A 15210-nucleotide genomic window follows, 5' to 3' on the forward strand; every position below is an offset into this window, starting at 1 on the left:
CTACATTTTACCTTACCATTGAATTTTGAACATTTTAGATGTCATACATTGCATATATTACATACACAAGATAGGATAAAACTTTATTAATCCCATGCTGAGGTTATTAAATTGCTATGCAGCAAACAATAAAAGATAAACATAGGAAGACCAAAAGAGTCAATTAAAAAAAAGGTATAAAATAAAAAATAGAAAATCAGCTATGTATATGTACATATGTTGCCTTCAGACAATCGGATAATAAATACAGTGTTATTACTATTGCACAGTACAAAACAGTAAAAATATGTATTATTACAAAACATATAAAGGATATGAGCACATGTTGGCATAAATAACATTAGTGCAAAACAGTAGGATTGTGGGTAGTTTATAGGCTGCATGTTTACAGAGTTTTTAGACCTCATATTGCGCTTTTAGCCTTACATGTGATTGAACACTATGAAGTCAAACATATTTTCAATCACATGTACAGAACAGTCATATATTGGCACATGTGGTTTTCAGACATGTCACGCAATTCTGGGTCTTTCTTTGAGCTGTTTACAAAGATTTACGTTTACTGTCAAATCACACAGCAGCAATGCTCTATGGCAACACAGATGTTTGGTTTTGTTGTATAATTAGGTTAATGTCTGAAATGTCCCTTAATTGTCCAAAGCATGATACAGGTGTCTGGATATTGACACATTTCCTCTAAATGCAGTGGTGGCTAAAATAATTAGAACACTTGGCATAGTTCGTATAAAGGCCCTTTTTGATGCTGACTGGAGTTACCGGCAAGATGCAGTCCAAGCACTGTAAAGTGCACTTTAGACCGCCATGATGCCAACAATTCACACCAGAACCGAAAGGTGAGAGGTAGAAAGAAGAAACTCTCAGACAGACAAGTGAAGCATCTCAGAATTCTCAGTCTTAAGGACTGAAGAGAGAGAATAACATATGATGAACATGAAGTAGATAAATGTAGTGTTGAAGAGAATGGAACATGGTCCTCTTGATTTTGATCTTGTAAAGTGGATATTTTCAGTTTAGGGTTAAATTTGACCCTCTGGTTACTGGTTTGCGTCAGAAACCATGTTGCAAACACACCAGATGTTGGAAGAAAAAAACACTTGTTTGATTTATAAAAGAACTGCATCACCAATCGACACCCTACACTCCAGGCCTGTAGGTGGCGGCAATGCGTGTATAAACTAGTTGCCAGCTGCGATGAAAACGCGAAGAAGAAGAAGAAGACGTCGAAGAAGAAGAAGTTGCTAAATTCAAAGTAGGCTACTAGTAACGCCAGTTAAAGCATTTGCTATACGCCATATCTCTCACTTTATAAGTCCACTAGCAGTAACAAAACACAGGTAATACGAAGTGTCTGTGATGCATTTTTAGCTACAGAATCTGACGCAGCTTTTAAGTTAATTATGCTGACTTGGAAGCAAATATACTGAAGTATTGTGTCAACTTAGCTAACGTTGTGCGAGTTGACCGTTTCATTAAAAGTTGCATATGAATCTTGCTAGTTCCTGCGATTTCTGTTAATTTCGAGCGCTTGATGACAACTTCATTCAAAATGTGTCAGTCTGTTATTATTTTGATTAAAAGTCGCTTGGTTCGCTCTTTGTTTGCCGATTTTACCAAAATAACCTCGACATTCGTAAAGTGTATGATTTTCCTAATTTGTACTTGAATGTTGTTATGAGCAGCTCAGCAGGTTTAAATTGGCAGATTTTAACTTCCGCGTCCAGGAGAAACGTAGTTTAAATTAATCGGATCTTCGTGCAGCTCTGAACACTAACGCCGCACATATTGTTTTATCTCCTGCAGGGGGAGTGTAGCGATGGAAGAGGTGAGTCAACCTAAACAAAATAATGCTCATCCGAGGCTATTGAGGCTTGTGTGTGGCGGGGTGGGTGTCAGACAGATGATGGGGGGAGTGGATCGGCTTTCATTCATTGTTGTGGTGCAGAGATGGCAGCTCCTCTCGGCTGCAGGACCTGCAGAAACCTAATCACCAGTGGCTTCTAGAAAGACGCACAAGTCCTGCAATGATTAGAGTGGTGCTCTTTTGAGAATGGACAGCAGGACAGCTACTTTTTTACAATCAGGAAATAAGACATATGTTTATCTGTGGACCTACAGGCAGTTTCTGGTAGAATTTTGATTTCTTCTACAGCTTCATGTTGCTCTGTGATGCTTCTTTCCTTCCTGTGCTTTCCTCATTTGATTTCAATTCTGCCTGTGTTGCAGCAGGAGCAGGTGGAATGGGATGACGTGAACAAACTTCTGCAGCATCATGGTTTTAAGACCATGCATTTTGCAGATCCTGTGGAGAACAAGAACCTCTCTGGTAAGAGTCAGTGGTTTCAGTTTTGTGTCAAAATTAAAGTAACTTCTAGTGCCATTGGTAGCATTTTAGCCTCAGTAGTAGTAAAAGTACTATTTGTAGTAGTATTTGAGAACGAGTGCAAATGCTTACATGTGTCCTTAGATTTGGTTCTGCTGGACAAGAAGTCGGCTGGTGAGATTAGGATGACTTTAAAGACGATGCTCACAGACTCAGAAAGAAGACAGGCCCTCATCCAGGAGCTCATCAAGTCCAATAACCAACTCAAGTAAGTCAAACAATGACGTCGTTGGTCATTCCCTTTAGAAATCTAGAAATTTAGAACCTATATTGTTATTATTATTACTGTTTTTTATTTATTTGAATAGGGCCTAAGAAGCATAAAACAGTTAAATGAAGTAACAGAACAAATAGCTGGCCAAGCTTGGAAGACTTTACAAGTTACTCCAGTTAAACAACAGTAAACATCAGGGGTTCTTGTGAGCTCATTGGCATTTTGACCATCCAAGATGGTGACTCACACAGCTGGACCAAAAGAAATCCACTACAGAAGAGTCCTGGAGTGCGTAGTAGACTCATTCAGACTGGATTAAAACAGTGGAAGAACAGCCGAGAGTCTGGCATGCCTGCAGTGTGTGTTACTGTGGGTGTTACACGTCCGCATCCATTGAATAATGTATCTGCAGTGTGTGTCGACCACCTGCCCTCCTGTCATCTAATCTGATCTATCGGATGAGTATCACCGAGATCACTGGGCTTTTGCCATCAGGCCCCCTCGGCTCTGGAATTCCTTGCCTGAGGGTACATTATGCTCCATTTCTTCTATTTATTTATTATTTTGGGAAGCATTTTCTAGCCTTGTTCAGATAAGTGCTATAAAAATGAAGTTAGTATTGAAATAGTATTTGAAAGTAATTGAAATGTAATTCATTCTTACATCAGTAAGTAGTTCTCTGTGTCATTAGAGCCATCAGAACAGGCTGAAATCATTTTCCCTTTGCTGTGCGCTGAGCACAGCATTGGTCTGCACTGGATCTCAGCTGCTCATCATCCCATAACGCTGGGATTCCAGTCCCCTCCACCCTGTGAGGAGAATGCGCTTGCTGCATTGTGAGAATGGGCCTTTTCTGTGTGCGTGTCTTTAGAGAGGAGGCTCATGAGCAAATGAGACAGGCGGCTCAGAAGTCTCAGAGGGCCACAGAGCTGGAGGGGCTGCTGGACGCGGTGAAGACCAGACTCCAGGACCTGGAGGACCGCTACCTCGGCAAGGCTGTCCAACAGCACAGCCACACGCAGCGGCTGCAGCAGGAGAAGCAAGAAGCCCAGGTATGTCAGCAGCTTTCACAGGAAGCCACCACAGGCTGAGATGCACACAAGTTTAAATGAATTATGTGGGTCCAAAAAAATGTTTTTCAGACAGATACTGAATGTTTGGTACAAAAATAGGCTAATAAATAGAGAATGTTGTCCGTCGTCAGCTTCAGGCAAGAAATATCGTTTTCTGAGAGAGAGACAAAAAAATCTTTTGCAGAAATTGTGTGAGGTTCTGGAGCAGAAGCTGTCCAAACAGAGGGAGGAAGCAGCTCAGCTTCAGAGGAAAATTTACTTCACCATCAAAGAAGAGGAGCGACGATTGGCTCGACAGAGTCACACTTTCCAGCACATCTGCAAGAAAGTCAGCCAGCAGAACTCCCCGGCAGACCAGCAGTAAGGAAGACTGACTGACCTCCTTCAGTCTTTTTCACATGATTAATAGACATGTTGGTCATTAATCATTTTATTAAAGATATTGATTATTTGTTAGTGTTGAAAATGTAGCTTCCATTAGGCGATGACAGCATGAAACATGAGGCTGAGCCGTTTGAAAGACTGTAACATGAGGGCAAACTGCTGAGTGATCCGTAATCAATTTCACTGATTTGATTGACAAAAAAAGCAAAAATTATATGTTAAGGTCTATTTACTAGCTTCCAGTCCACAAGATATAGCTTTAAACTGTATCTTGGGGACTTCCTCAAACAGAAAATGCTGTGTGGTGAGTGGGTTTCTCTCCTGGTTCTCGTGTCTGCAGGGTGTTGGATGTGATTGACTTCTACGAGGGTAAGATGACTCAGCTGCTGGATGAGCTCAGGTAACACATGCCTCCAAAAATTCAACTAATAATGCAGTGTATATACAGCGTATCGTGTGTCTTGTTTATTCCGAAAGCAGAGAAATCGTACCTGTAATTCTCTGCATTTTGGCATCTTGCATAACAATCACTTATGATGCAGCATAGATTCTTTTAAATGCACTTTACTTACTTACCAACAATGAAATGTCATGATAGGTCAATCAATATGTTCTTCACTTTACTGAACACATAACTCATGATGCTGCAGGGACTATTATAGCTTACCAAGAGTCTTTACAACAGTTGATTGCTAAGGTGTGTGTAAAGGTAGTCATAATATTATAAGCCCCATCAGTCAAACAATGAAACAAGTTATGATTCATTGTATAGAGTTGCATCCATAATGTTTCAAACTGTTGATTGCAGTGCATCTGAAAGCATTGTGTGTTCATGAGTGTAGTCATAAAGCATGAATGCATTATTAATCACTATTCCCACGTAATGCACTATAGATGTGGTCTTCATGCGTGGATGAGGGGTGCCGAGTAGCAACACACTGCAAATTGCAATCCTTGATCTATCAGCTACTAGTATGCTAGAGTAGTGATTCCCAGCCTTGGCGATAAGACCCCAGGGGTTGAGGGATACATCTAGGGGGTTACAAGTTTCTTACTGGGCTAGAAAATGAGGAAAAAAAAACAATCTTCTGTTTGAAAGTACGTTTGTTTTTCTGATTTTCACAATTACGCTCTTGAAGTAGCATAGTTTTACCTCATCAAGGCTCTAAAAATAGACTATTTCTTAGACTAGAAAATCAACAAGTCACAGGCCTGCGCTCTGTGACGAGTTAACAAGTAGATGTTGCTGCAAAAAGGGTTGGAGCTGCTGAGCAAGATGAAAAGATTCATGTAAATCAGACTCTTATGGAGATGCTGGATGTACAGACATACTCTAGATATCACCCCAAATTGCGGAATGCTACTTAAATTAAAGGTACAAAATGTAAGTTCAAGAAATGGCTGCATTGGTGTCGTCTTTCATAAACCACATAGATCAAACCCTACAGTCAGCTCTGCTTCTGCTTCTACTAAGCCGCTCAGTTTGACCCCAGATCTGCCAGAGGAGAACCAGAGGGATCTCAAGTAAGAATCAAGAAGACATCCAGCAATGTTACTCCATCCTTCAAAACCATTCTGAGGGTAAGGGGACAAGCGTTTATTCATTTTCACGCCGTTCTCTCCCGAAAGCGGCAGGTAACGCTCTCGCATTTCTTTCAAGGCGTACCAGGACCAGCAGAAGGGGAGCAAAAGTCAGATAGAGGAGCTGAAGAGGGAGGTCGAGCGCCTGAAGCAAGAGCTGGAGACCAGGTGTGTGTCGGTCCGGCTTCAAACGAATGCACGCGCTGTCATATGAGCGCTCACGCTGACTGTGTTCCCCTGCGCAGGCCGACGCTCAGAGACGTGAAGTTCTACAAGCACAAGCTCCGCCGTTTGGAGGCGTCCAACAAGAGCAACAACACAAGGTAGGAATTAGTGAAGGTGTGATGAGAGCACTCGCAGCCAAATCCTCTCTAGCTAAAAGCAAAGCAGTGTTCTGTCGTTAGCATCCACGTATTGATCTGATCTGATCTGCAGGTTGCCCAAAGCAGACGACACGGCTGAGATCAGCGAGAACATCAGTGACCTAACCAGAGAAGCCAGTCTGTGCGCCCACTACAACCATGTAAGCACGTCGTGTGATTCCTCAAGGTCAAGTCTTTGTTGTTTTCTAAGTCTACTTTCTCAACCAAACATAACTTACAGGAGTTTTCTTCTCCTGAGCTCCAGCTGTTGAATGAAATCAGCGCCGTTGTGACGAATCCCAAAGCTCCGTTTCGACTGCGCCGACAGAAACCCTCCTCTGTTGCCTCGGAGTGGGCCGGGTTTCAGTCCCTCCTCCCCACACTGGAGATTTGGGCTCAGCAGCTCCACCTGCTACAGGTAAACACCACCTGCTCACAGGCTTTAGTATCATTTACTTTTCTAACTGACTAAAAGTCTTGCATTTGTATGCTGATAGGATCTGCAAAGGGGTTTAAATAAACTGACTGCCAGACTGATGCCCTGGCAGAACAGTGATGGTGGCCATGATGCTGCAGAAGCAGTGAAGGTGGAGGACATGATGTTGCTGGTGGACACCATGCTGGAAAACACCTCGACTGATGACGACAAGGTAGAACACCTCCTAGCTGTTGTACTACTTGCCTAAGATAGTGCAAAGCACACTCCATGGTGCGTTGATTGTAGCAGATCAGAGGCTGACAGATGCAGGACAAGTGAACTCCAGCGGCGCCAGCTTATTTAAAGCGTGTTTTGTGGCGGCGCAGGTGCTCAGGAGTCCCACTCGATACACCCTGGCCGCCATGGTGTCTCACTTCCAGAAGCTGTTCGACGTGACCTCCCTCAGCGGCGTGTACCCACGTATGAACGAGGTCTACACCAGGCTGGGAGAGATGACCAACGCCATGAGGAACCTCCGAGAAGCTCTGGAGCTAGGTACGCTTGAGCCGGAATCCAAGCTTCATGTGTCCTTTAGTCAGTTTTGGATATTTGTAGAGTAGGAATTAAATGGCAAAGGGCTAAAAACGTTCTGTGGACGCTTGCGGTTTTGTGTCAGACGGCAGGGCTCCTCCTGCTGAGGTGGTGAACCACGTGGCCAGACTGGTTTCCTCCACTGAACACATTGCCGGACTCCATAATCTGCTGGGAGATGCTGAAATTGACAGGTTGACACAGACAGAACACACACACTTTGTTTGGGACATGAGACTCAAGGCCGGGCGCAGCAGGTGATTTATTGATTTATTCGTTTTACTCTGCAGCATCATCGTCAAAGTGAAGCAGCATGAGGAGTTCTTCCCTGCGTTCCACGCACTCATCGTGGACATTTTACAGACTCTCGGTAAATAAGACACGATACACACACCATGGCAGCTGGGCCTTTCTCCTTGTTTGACTTGATTTGACCTGTTTGCATTTCAGCAGATCTATATCAGAGCACCACAGGTGACTGCAAAAGAGAACTTTAGGCAGCATGTTGAAGATCAGATGAACATTTATCTCATTTGGTATTCATTTTCTAGCATCACAACTTAGTTAACATTTCTGGGTGTCGGCTTCTTTCAGGGGTGAGTCAACTGGACGACATCCTTCCAGCTCTGAAGTCTTTGAAACAAACGGCACAATGACACGTTGCTTTGACTGAACAGTGCTGTGTTTTATTCAGCGTCAGGATTGTGGAGTGATTGTTGTTTTTAATAAAAACTGAATATCTGATGAATGATTCACGGGGATCATCCCCCGTCTGTTGACAGATGTTTTATGTTGCATTCACTGACACACTTAAGATCTACAGTAGGTATAACCTCATTAGCACAGGCACACCAGGAAGCAGTGACGGTGAACCAGCATGAAAGATACCAGGACCCTGAAAATGAAGCAGCTAGTTGGTATTTAACCATCATTCATTTAATGATTTACAGCCTGCCCCTGCAGTCACGTGTCTATATGCCTGCTGATAAAAAGGCCTTTTGGACTATTTTTCTGCAAACAACAAACATCGAAATAAAATTGTTTTTCTTCTACAAAAACTCTCAGAACAGTACATCATGAGCAGTCTTCATAGGGACTATTTCTTTGGTGGAGAGTAGTTCCAAAGAAGATTTGGTACAGCAAGGTGTGTTAATTAGGCAAACTAACCAGGCTTTGTTTGTGGAAAGACACATTGCATTGAGCTCCAGTGTACAGGATTAAGGGGGATCTATTGGCAGAAATTGAATATAATGTTCTAGTTATGTTTTCATTGATGTATAATCCCCTGAAAAGAAATATGTTTTCATTACCTTAGAATGAGTCCTTAATATCTGCAGAGGAAGCAGGTCCTCTAGAGGGCGCCATAGGGGAGGGTGAGGCACAGGGTATGCAGTTGGTTGCAATCTGCAACCTCATCACATATATGCCACTAAATCTTACTGTTGGACCTTAAAATACTGTGAGCACCACAAACAAAGTTGTATTTGCCTCCGTTGTAATGAGATATGAGCAGAAATATCAGAGAAAGACATTAAAATAGTGGAGGGAGGCCACTCCTGGAATAGAGAAAATCTGTTTTGTAAATAGGGTTAAACTGCCTTCTGAAATCACTTGTAGATCACATATTGTGGCAGTAGAAGGAAACATAACTCTGTTCAATGAACATGCCTGCAGTCGGCATGAACTGCTGTGTGAAGTGATGAGGTTTTAATAGCATTCATCAGGGCATTACAGCATCACAAATCAAGCTTACTTCACATCACAAAGCACCATTTACTAAAGCCTGCTTTGTTTTATAATGGCACACGTGTGATCTAATGACTTCCTGTCAAGAATTGGTCATTTTTGTGTCCAGCAGTCAAGTATTGGTTTACCGACTCCACACCACAATTTTATAGTGAAAGAAATCTTTATACAGATAAGTTATATTATTAAGATATTTTTATTTCACTTGGATAAACTCAATCTGTTATTTGAGCTAAAATTTCTACGTCAAAAAAGTATGTTTTTATTCTCTGGAATGTCTTGTTATTCAGTACTATTTTTTAAAAGCCATTATTAGTAATTATTACTTAGTAGTTATTTCATCCTGCCTTTATTCACACCTTTTTAATAAAGCTGTCAATTTCTCAGAGCAGCAGCCAATCACGGAATGGACGGACTGACAGACAGATGAAAAGTGGCATTATGAAATACAGTTATCATAAATAATAACTAATTTTAAATAAAATCAATACAATGAAATAAAACTGACCAAGTAACAAAATTAATTAACATGTCCAGTCATTTTTTTTAATCTTACTTATCTTACTTTACTAGTGTCTTTTCGACATTTTGAACACTGTGGGGTTTCCATAAAACATATGAAGATTAAAAGTCACGTGTAGCTTTAACAGTGGGAAAACTCCACGTGTGGCACTTTACAGTAAATCCAGCCTAAGTGATACACCTTAAGGAGACTGTTAACCTCTTACATAATCCATTAAACTCGGGACTTTACATGATCTGACACATCCTTTCGCTTGAAATGAAATAACGCTTGAGCATGCATCTACCTCTACCTCTGCAGTTTGGAGCACCTGGCTGACTCAGGCCGGCACTATTCCAGACTTGTCGGTCCTTCTTATGCAACACAGCAACCGGTTCGTGGTTTTCCATAACAAGCTGTACACACACGGTTTCCTCAAAGTGAATCAATAACCAAAGACACTCATTTTTTTCTGAGCTCTTAGTATTATTTACACGTTCATTCTTAGTTGATTTATTCTAGTGGCGGCGCTCTGCACGCAAACAAGCGGCACCAATGGAAAGTTGGTACTGCCATTGCCACTAAGAACCACATTAAACATAAAAAAGTCAGAATGTGTGTCAAATATAATTAATTTAAGATTATGTATAATCATTAAATGTTTCGGATTTTAAAAGAACTTAAAATTGCATTTGGGACCATGCAACCCCCCACAGACTAAATGGTACGGTCCGCTAGTGTGCCCTTGGTTGCTAGGAGGCGGAGAACGCCTGACCGCTAGAAATAAAACGCAGGGAAAAGCTCTACCTGTCACTCGTCCCTGCTTAGCATCGGTAACCGCTCTACTTTACTCATTTCTGTACCGAGGGGTAATTCGGTGGATGGGACGACAGGGCAGCAAAGCATGTTTACATGTTTTTCTGCTTCTTTAACCGTTATCTCACCGCTAAGAGCAGTGCACATTAAAACAATAAGTTGTCGTATTGATGTTGACGATGGCAGCCGACTGCAGCCAAGAGGCGATTTTGGACTTTCTGAAGGAGAAAGGGGGCAAAGTGAAAAACACGGATTTAATTGAGCAGTTCAAGACCGTGTTCCCGGAGGAGCCCGAGAAGAAGACGGCTGTCCGCAACAGGTTTAAAAACTACGTCGACAACGTCGCTTTTGTAAAAACCGAGTGCGGAGTTAAATATGTGTGCCTGAAGAAAAAGTTTCGCGGCTCGTTCAAGTGTAAGCCGAGTGTCGGAAACGAGACGAGTGGGACAGAAAGACAAGTTTTAAATGAAAAGAGAGCCCCGGCGTCAGACTGCGGTCAGGTTAGCGGTGATGACGCAGCCCAGCCTCGTGCAGCAGGCGGTGAGACACCTGGCTCGGGTTACGGAAATGACAGCCAGGTGAAGGTTCCGCCTGTTGTCTCTCCTGAAACCATTTTACTGGACGAAACAGACGACGAAAGTAGGCCGGAGTGTCATGAGTTTGTCTGTGTAGTTGAGGAAGTGGACAGCAGCTCAGGTGAGATGGGCAACAGAGGAAGCATCCGAAGAGAGAGGAGGGAGTCCAAGAAGGAGCAGGTGGGGAAAGCGCCTGACATACCAGAGATTGCAGTGATTGAAGCTTCGCCTCTCCCTGCAGAGGGAAGTCAGTTCACCTTGCCTGGGCCTGCACAAACTGGTGTGGCAGGTAATGTAGACATACTCAATCCCAGAGACAGGCAGGCCGAGGCTGGGCCTGTTTCACGTGAAGGCCTGAAGGAAGCAGAGCAGATTCATGTGGTGACCCGGCGCCAGAGCTCAAAAGGATCCCAGCACGGGACCAGACACCTGCAGCCAGAGGAAGGGGACGATGAAGGACTGCTGGACACGCATAGTTTGTCTGGGAGCGAAGGAAGCAGCTCCCCGAGAGGCAGCCGCAAACACTTCATCGAGGTCATGATGAACAGTTCCCCCCAGGTGAGGCGCAGCATGGTGTTGCGCAACTCCGTTTGCCTGTCGTTCAGGAGTGACAGTGACTCAGTTTCATTGGTCTCCTCCAACCCAGATGACGACAGGGCCTCCGTCACTCTGGACCCGCTGGAACATGAGTGGATGATGTGTGCTTCGGACGGGGAGTGGGCCAGCCTGTACCGCCTCCTCACCACGGAGCCCAGTCTCATCCTGAGGAAGGACTTCGTCAGCGGTTTCACCTGCCTGCACTGGGCAGCCAAGCATGGCAAGCCTGAGCTGCTCGCACTGATCATCAACTTCGCCAAACAGCACAATGTTGCCATCAGCGTCGATGTTCGGTCCAACACCGGCTACACGCCGCTGCACATAGCGGCCATGCACAACCACATGGAGGTGGTGAAGCTCCTGGTGGGTGCCTACAATGCGGATGTTGAGATCAGAGACTACAGCGGGAGGAAGGCCTGCCAGTACCTCACCGACAATGTGAGCGTGGACATGCGGGACATCATAGGGGCGTACGAGCATTCGGGCTCAGACAGCACAGACCACAAGGACAGAGGTCGCTGGAGGTTCTCCAAAGTACTCCAGTCTAACCTGAAGCCCCTCAGGCTTCTCAGTCCCAGTGACTGTGACTCTGTGGACAGAGATTATCTACCCAGAGAGAAACCCGTCAGGAGGAAGTCTTCATTCAGCAGGATGAAGCCCAAACTAGAGAGGCTCCGCATGAGGACATCGCAGATCGTCCATGGCACGACGTTCCATGACACAGAGGAGCTGGAGAGGTCTGTGAGAGGGTCCTTCAAGTCCAGACCCAAGACACATTTCTTCGGGTGAGATCAGTACTTCCACAGGACAGGACATGGTGTTTAAGGATGTCGACTGTTAAAACACAGAAATGTGACGGAAAAGTTTTACATTGCAGCGAAACAGAAACACTCGGCCAGAAGAACAAATGACAGCAAGATGACACTTGGGTTCAATATTTGTGGACTTTATTTTATTTTTTTTGACATTTTTTCAGATGAATCTAATATATTCGTTGATATTCAATATTGCAAAATTTTCTAACTTGTATGGCAAACAATCAGCAAACCTTTATTCTTAATCCGATGGAGGATCTCTGAATCTCTGTGTAGACACAATTTTGATGTCTGTGGAGCAGCTCGTCCAATAAACCTCTAATTTAAAATTTCATGTGAATTTTATATTCATATGAATTTGTGGGATCAGATAATCATATTCATCCAATCAGATGTAGCCGTTGTCCCTTCTCCTGGAGTGGTTAAAGGGTGAAAAATGACTTTTACTCAGCAAACATTTGTTATCACAGAGCGCATTGTGTACTTGGATCCAAGGATGTAATATTTGTTTTATCGATTTGTACTGCAAAATGGTAGCGATACCCAGAACCCTCAGGAGCATCAGTGATGTCTATATCAGGTGTGAAATCTCTGCTCATGCAACTCAAATTAGTAACACTTTTAAGTGCAAAGGGCATGAAATCGAATCTTTTTATTCAAAGCATAACAACATACCTTGATAATTTGCAGGATAAGGCTGCAGGGGGATAAGATATATGAGACTTCTGATTTGGCTCTGCATGCAGGATCACCAGCACATCACACAAAAATTCATGAAATGCAATTTAGCACCAATTTAGTCAAATTTTCCTCTTTGTGTTTAGTTAATGCTATGAATATTTTTTCACCACAGGAACAACAGAATAAGGTCTTTCTGGTGATGTACTGTATATGACTAATATTTCACTTCATGATCTGCAAGAAATACACATGGAGTTATATTATGTATCAGTTTAAAAAGATAGCCTAGATGAAATGTTACACACTGCAGACGCTGACATTCTTTGTGATGTGACTGCAGGTCAGCCTGCTTCCCTTTATCCATACGCAGCTGACACTAAAGCCTCCTGACCTTTTGGCCTCTAATCTAGGCTGCTGCAGGCAGATATCTGTGTCACAAGGTTGTACTGTGAAGCCAGGCCATAGGCTTTAAAAGAGAAGTTCTGGTCTTGTGTAATTTTACTTTTCATACTTTCCAGGACCAGAATGTTAGCGTGACTCACGCCACCAACATTTCAGGGTGAAAAAGCCATCTGGAGAGGGCTAAAGCCAAGAAACTGGATGTTTTTGGTGAATTCTCTGCACAGAACTGAAGTTTACAAATGGTTTACTTAACAGAGGCGTTGCAGAATGTACAATGTTTTACAAGTTGTGTTATATATGTATTTCCAGACTGGAAAATAACATAACCGAACCAGCGTAAAATGAGTTTTTGAGTACGGTTGCCTCATGTTTCCGTTTGAGGAATCCAAGACTGTGTCTCTGTTATTATGGAAGCCAGTCCATCTGCTGCGTGACCACAGGTTTAAACCTCTTGACCTTTTCAGTGTTCTTGTCTGACAGAGTCTGCTGGCTGCACCTCATTCTATTTCAGCTGCAAATGAACAAATGCAGTTTGATGTTACTTTCCGGTAGTCTGCTTCACATTCTCTGTTGTCGTCATTTCTATGCATGTCTTATTAATTTAGCATACTTTTTTTAAACTAAGATTTTCTTTAACTTAATGGCACCTTCAGTCTTTTTTATTATATCTTTGCACATTTGATCAAAATCAGCTCTTAGATTTTTTTTTATTCGCACATTATAATTTGTTCAATGACATACGCCTTTACTGTTAAACAGCTCAAAGAATAGAAAATATTTTCTTGGGTTATGGAGGTCATTTTAATGATGTGTGTGATGTTTTTATTCTGATTAAATAAATAATACTCTCAACAAATACACTTGTGTTGACTCTTTTGTTCAGTGCAAGTCAAGGAAGAACTTTCCCACCCAAGAAAATTGATAGTTTCAGTTCTCACTGCTGTAATCTGTCTCCCCCACATGGCCAAAAGTTCTCCCAAACTCAGCTGGAGCTGACAGGGTGACACTTCTGATCATACTGAGTGTGTTCAGTACAGACTGTTTGATAATCTTTCCGCATGAACTAACTGACAAAGTACAGCGTCTGCGTGGTTGGACTCACCACACATACGTCACGCTGTGGGGCGCTAGTTGACCGTAACAAGGAAAATGTTTCAGAGCCCTAATATAAAGAAGATCACACAATGAGGTTTGAAGTCGTGGATCTCTCCTCGTGCTGTCGTGGCGCAGAGGTGGATCACAGATTGGAATTTCCACAGGGAGCGGCCGCACATAAAGGCAGACTGTGCTGAATTAATGCTTGTCACTGTTTCCCAAATTCCCTCACAGGCAAGAAGATTGCGCTAGCCTTCACATGATCAAAAACAGATCTGAGCAAGATATGACTTCTTAGCCCGCACAGAGACTAAAAGGATGGAAAATTGTCTCCATTTAGAAAGAAATTTGTCAGGGTCATTTCTCGGGAGCATGTCGCTTTCCATGCCAGCCATGTTGCTTAACAGTGTGAAGGTCAGCTTACACGTGCTTGAACTTCACTGATCTTAATTTTCACCGTTCTGTAGAAAACACTTCCCGATGGAAGTCTGTGGATTATCCTTTGTAAGCAGTGCATTGTTTCCAGGAAGATCGGTCCATACCGTACAAACGAATGGAAGGCCAGAGTTGATCTCATGACTTAAGAATAGTTTTTGCAAAATATATGGATAAAAAAATGCTAACACTTTATATCAGTAGATTCTGAGTATCAACACAGTAATTAGGAACTTTTGTAATAGCCATGAAAATATTTCAATGGCTTCATCTGATGTGATTTATGTAACTGTAAACAGTTTGTAGCTTTTTCATTCAGAAATCAGATAGATAGATAGATAGATAGATAGATAGATAGATAGATAGATAGATAGATAGATAGATAGATAGATAGATAGATAGATAGATAGATAGATAGATAGATAGATAGATAGATAGATAGATAGATAGATAGATAGATAGATAGATAGATAGATAGATAGATAGATAGATAGATAGATAGATAGATAGATAGATAGATAG

The 15210-nt window shown here is 42.6% G+C and overlaps 2 protein-coding genes across 4 annotated transcripts; both read left to right on the forward strand.

Moving 5' to 3' along the window:
- The first annotated feature begins 1270 nt into the window (after window positions 1–1270).
- Window positions 1271–7925, forward strand: cep70 (centrosomal protein 70). Of its 3 annotated transcripts, none has more exons than XM_041966284.1 (17): window positions 1271–1355; window positions 1822–1843; window positions 2245–2344; window positions 2486–2609; window positions 3487–3667; window positions 3873–4048; window positions 4413–4472; window positions 5566–5653; window positions 5733–5821; window positions 5899–5976; window positions 6089–6176; window positions 6257–6433; window positions 6513–6665; window positions 6820–6988; window positions 7110–7218; window positions 7315–7394; window positions 7619–7925. In XM_041966284.1, exons 2-17 carry the CDS (start codon window positions 1835–1837, stop codon window positions 7678–7680), a joined length of 1743 nt encoding a protein of 580 aa, XP_041822218.1. In that variant the 5' UTR covers window positions 1271–1355; window positions 1822–1834; the 3' UTR covers window positions 7681–7925. The 3 variants fall into 3 exon arrangements, with proteins under 3 accessions (XP_041822218.1, XP_041822220.1, XP_041822221.1); XM_041966286.1 differs by having other exon boundaries at window positions 6281–6433; XM_041966287.1 differs by lacking the exon at window positions 1822–1843 and having other exon boundaries at window positions 1305–1355.
- Window positions 7926–10150: 2225 nt separating this feature from the next.
- Window positions 10151–14005, forward strand: LOC121627341 (ankyrin repeat domain-containing protein SOWAHC-like). Its single transcript, XM_041966197.1, has one exon. It carries the CDS (start codon window positions 10259–10261, stop codon window positions 12047–12049), a length of 1791 nt encoding a protein of 596 aa, XP_041822131.1. The 5' UTR covers window positions 10151–10258; the 3' UTR covers window positions 12050–14005.
- The last annotated feature ends 1205 nt before the right edge of the window (window positions 14006–15210 follow it).

Source organism: Chelmon rostratus, chromosome 24 (assembly GCF_017976325.1).
Source record: "Chelmon rostratus isolate fCheRos1 chromosome 24, fCheRos1.pri, whole genome shotgun sequence".
Classification (NCBI taxonomy): Eukaryota; Metazoa; Chordata; class Actinopteri; order Chaetodontiformes; family Chaetodontidae; genus Chelmon; species Chelmon rostratus.

Bases quoted from the DNA above. Each gene is read 5' to 3' on its own strand.
- cep70 (XM_041966284.1), top strand. The intron at 4,473-5,565 runs GTAACACATGCC...GTTTGACCCCAG, and splicing joins CAGCTGCTGGATGAGCTCAG to ATCTGCCAGAGGAGAACCAG. The intron at 6,989-7,109 runs GTACGCTTGAGC...GTTTTGTGTCAG, and splicing joins CCGAGAAGCTCTGGAGCTAG to ACGGCAGGGCTCCTCCTGCT.
- LOC121627341 (XM_041966197.1), top strand. From the start codon at position 10,259: ATGTTGACGATGGCAGCCGACTGCAGCCAAGAGGCGATTTTGGACTTT.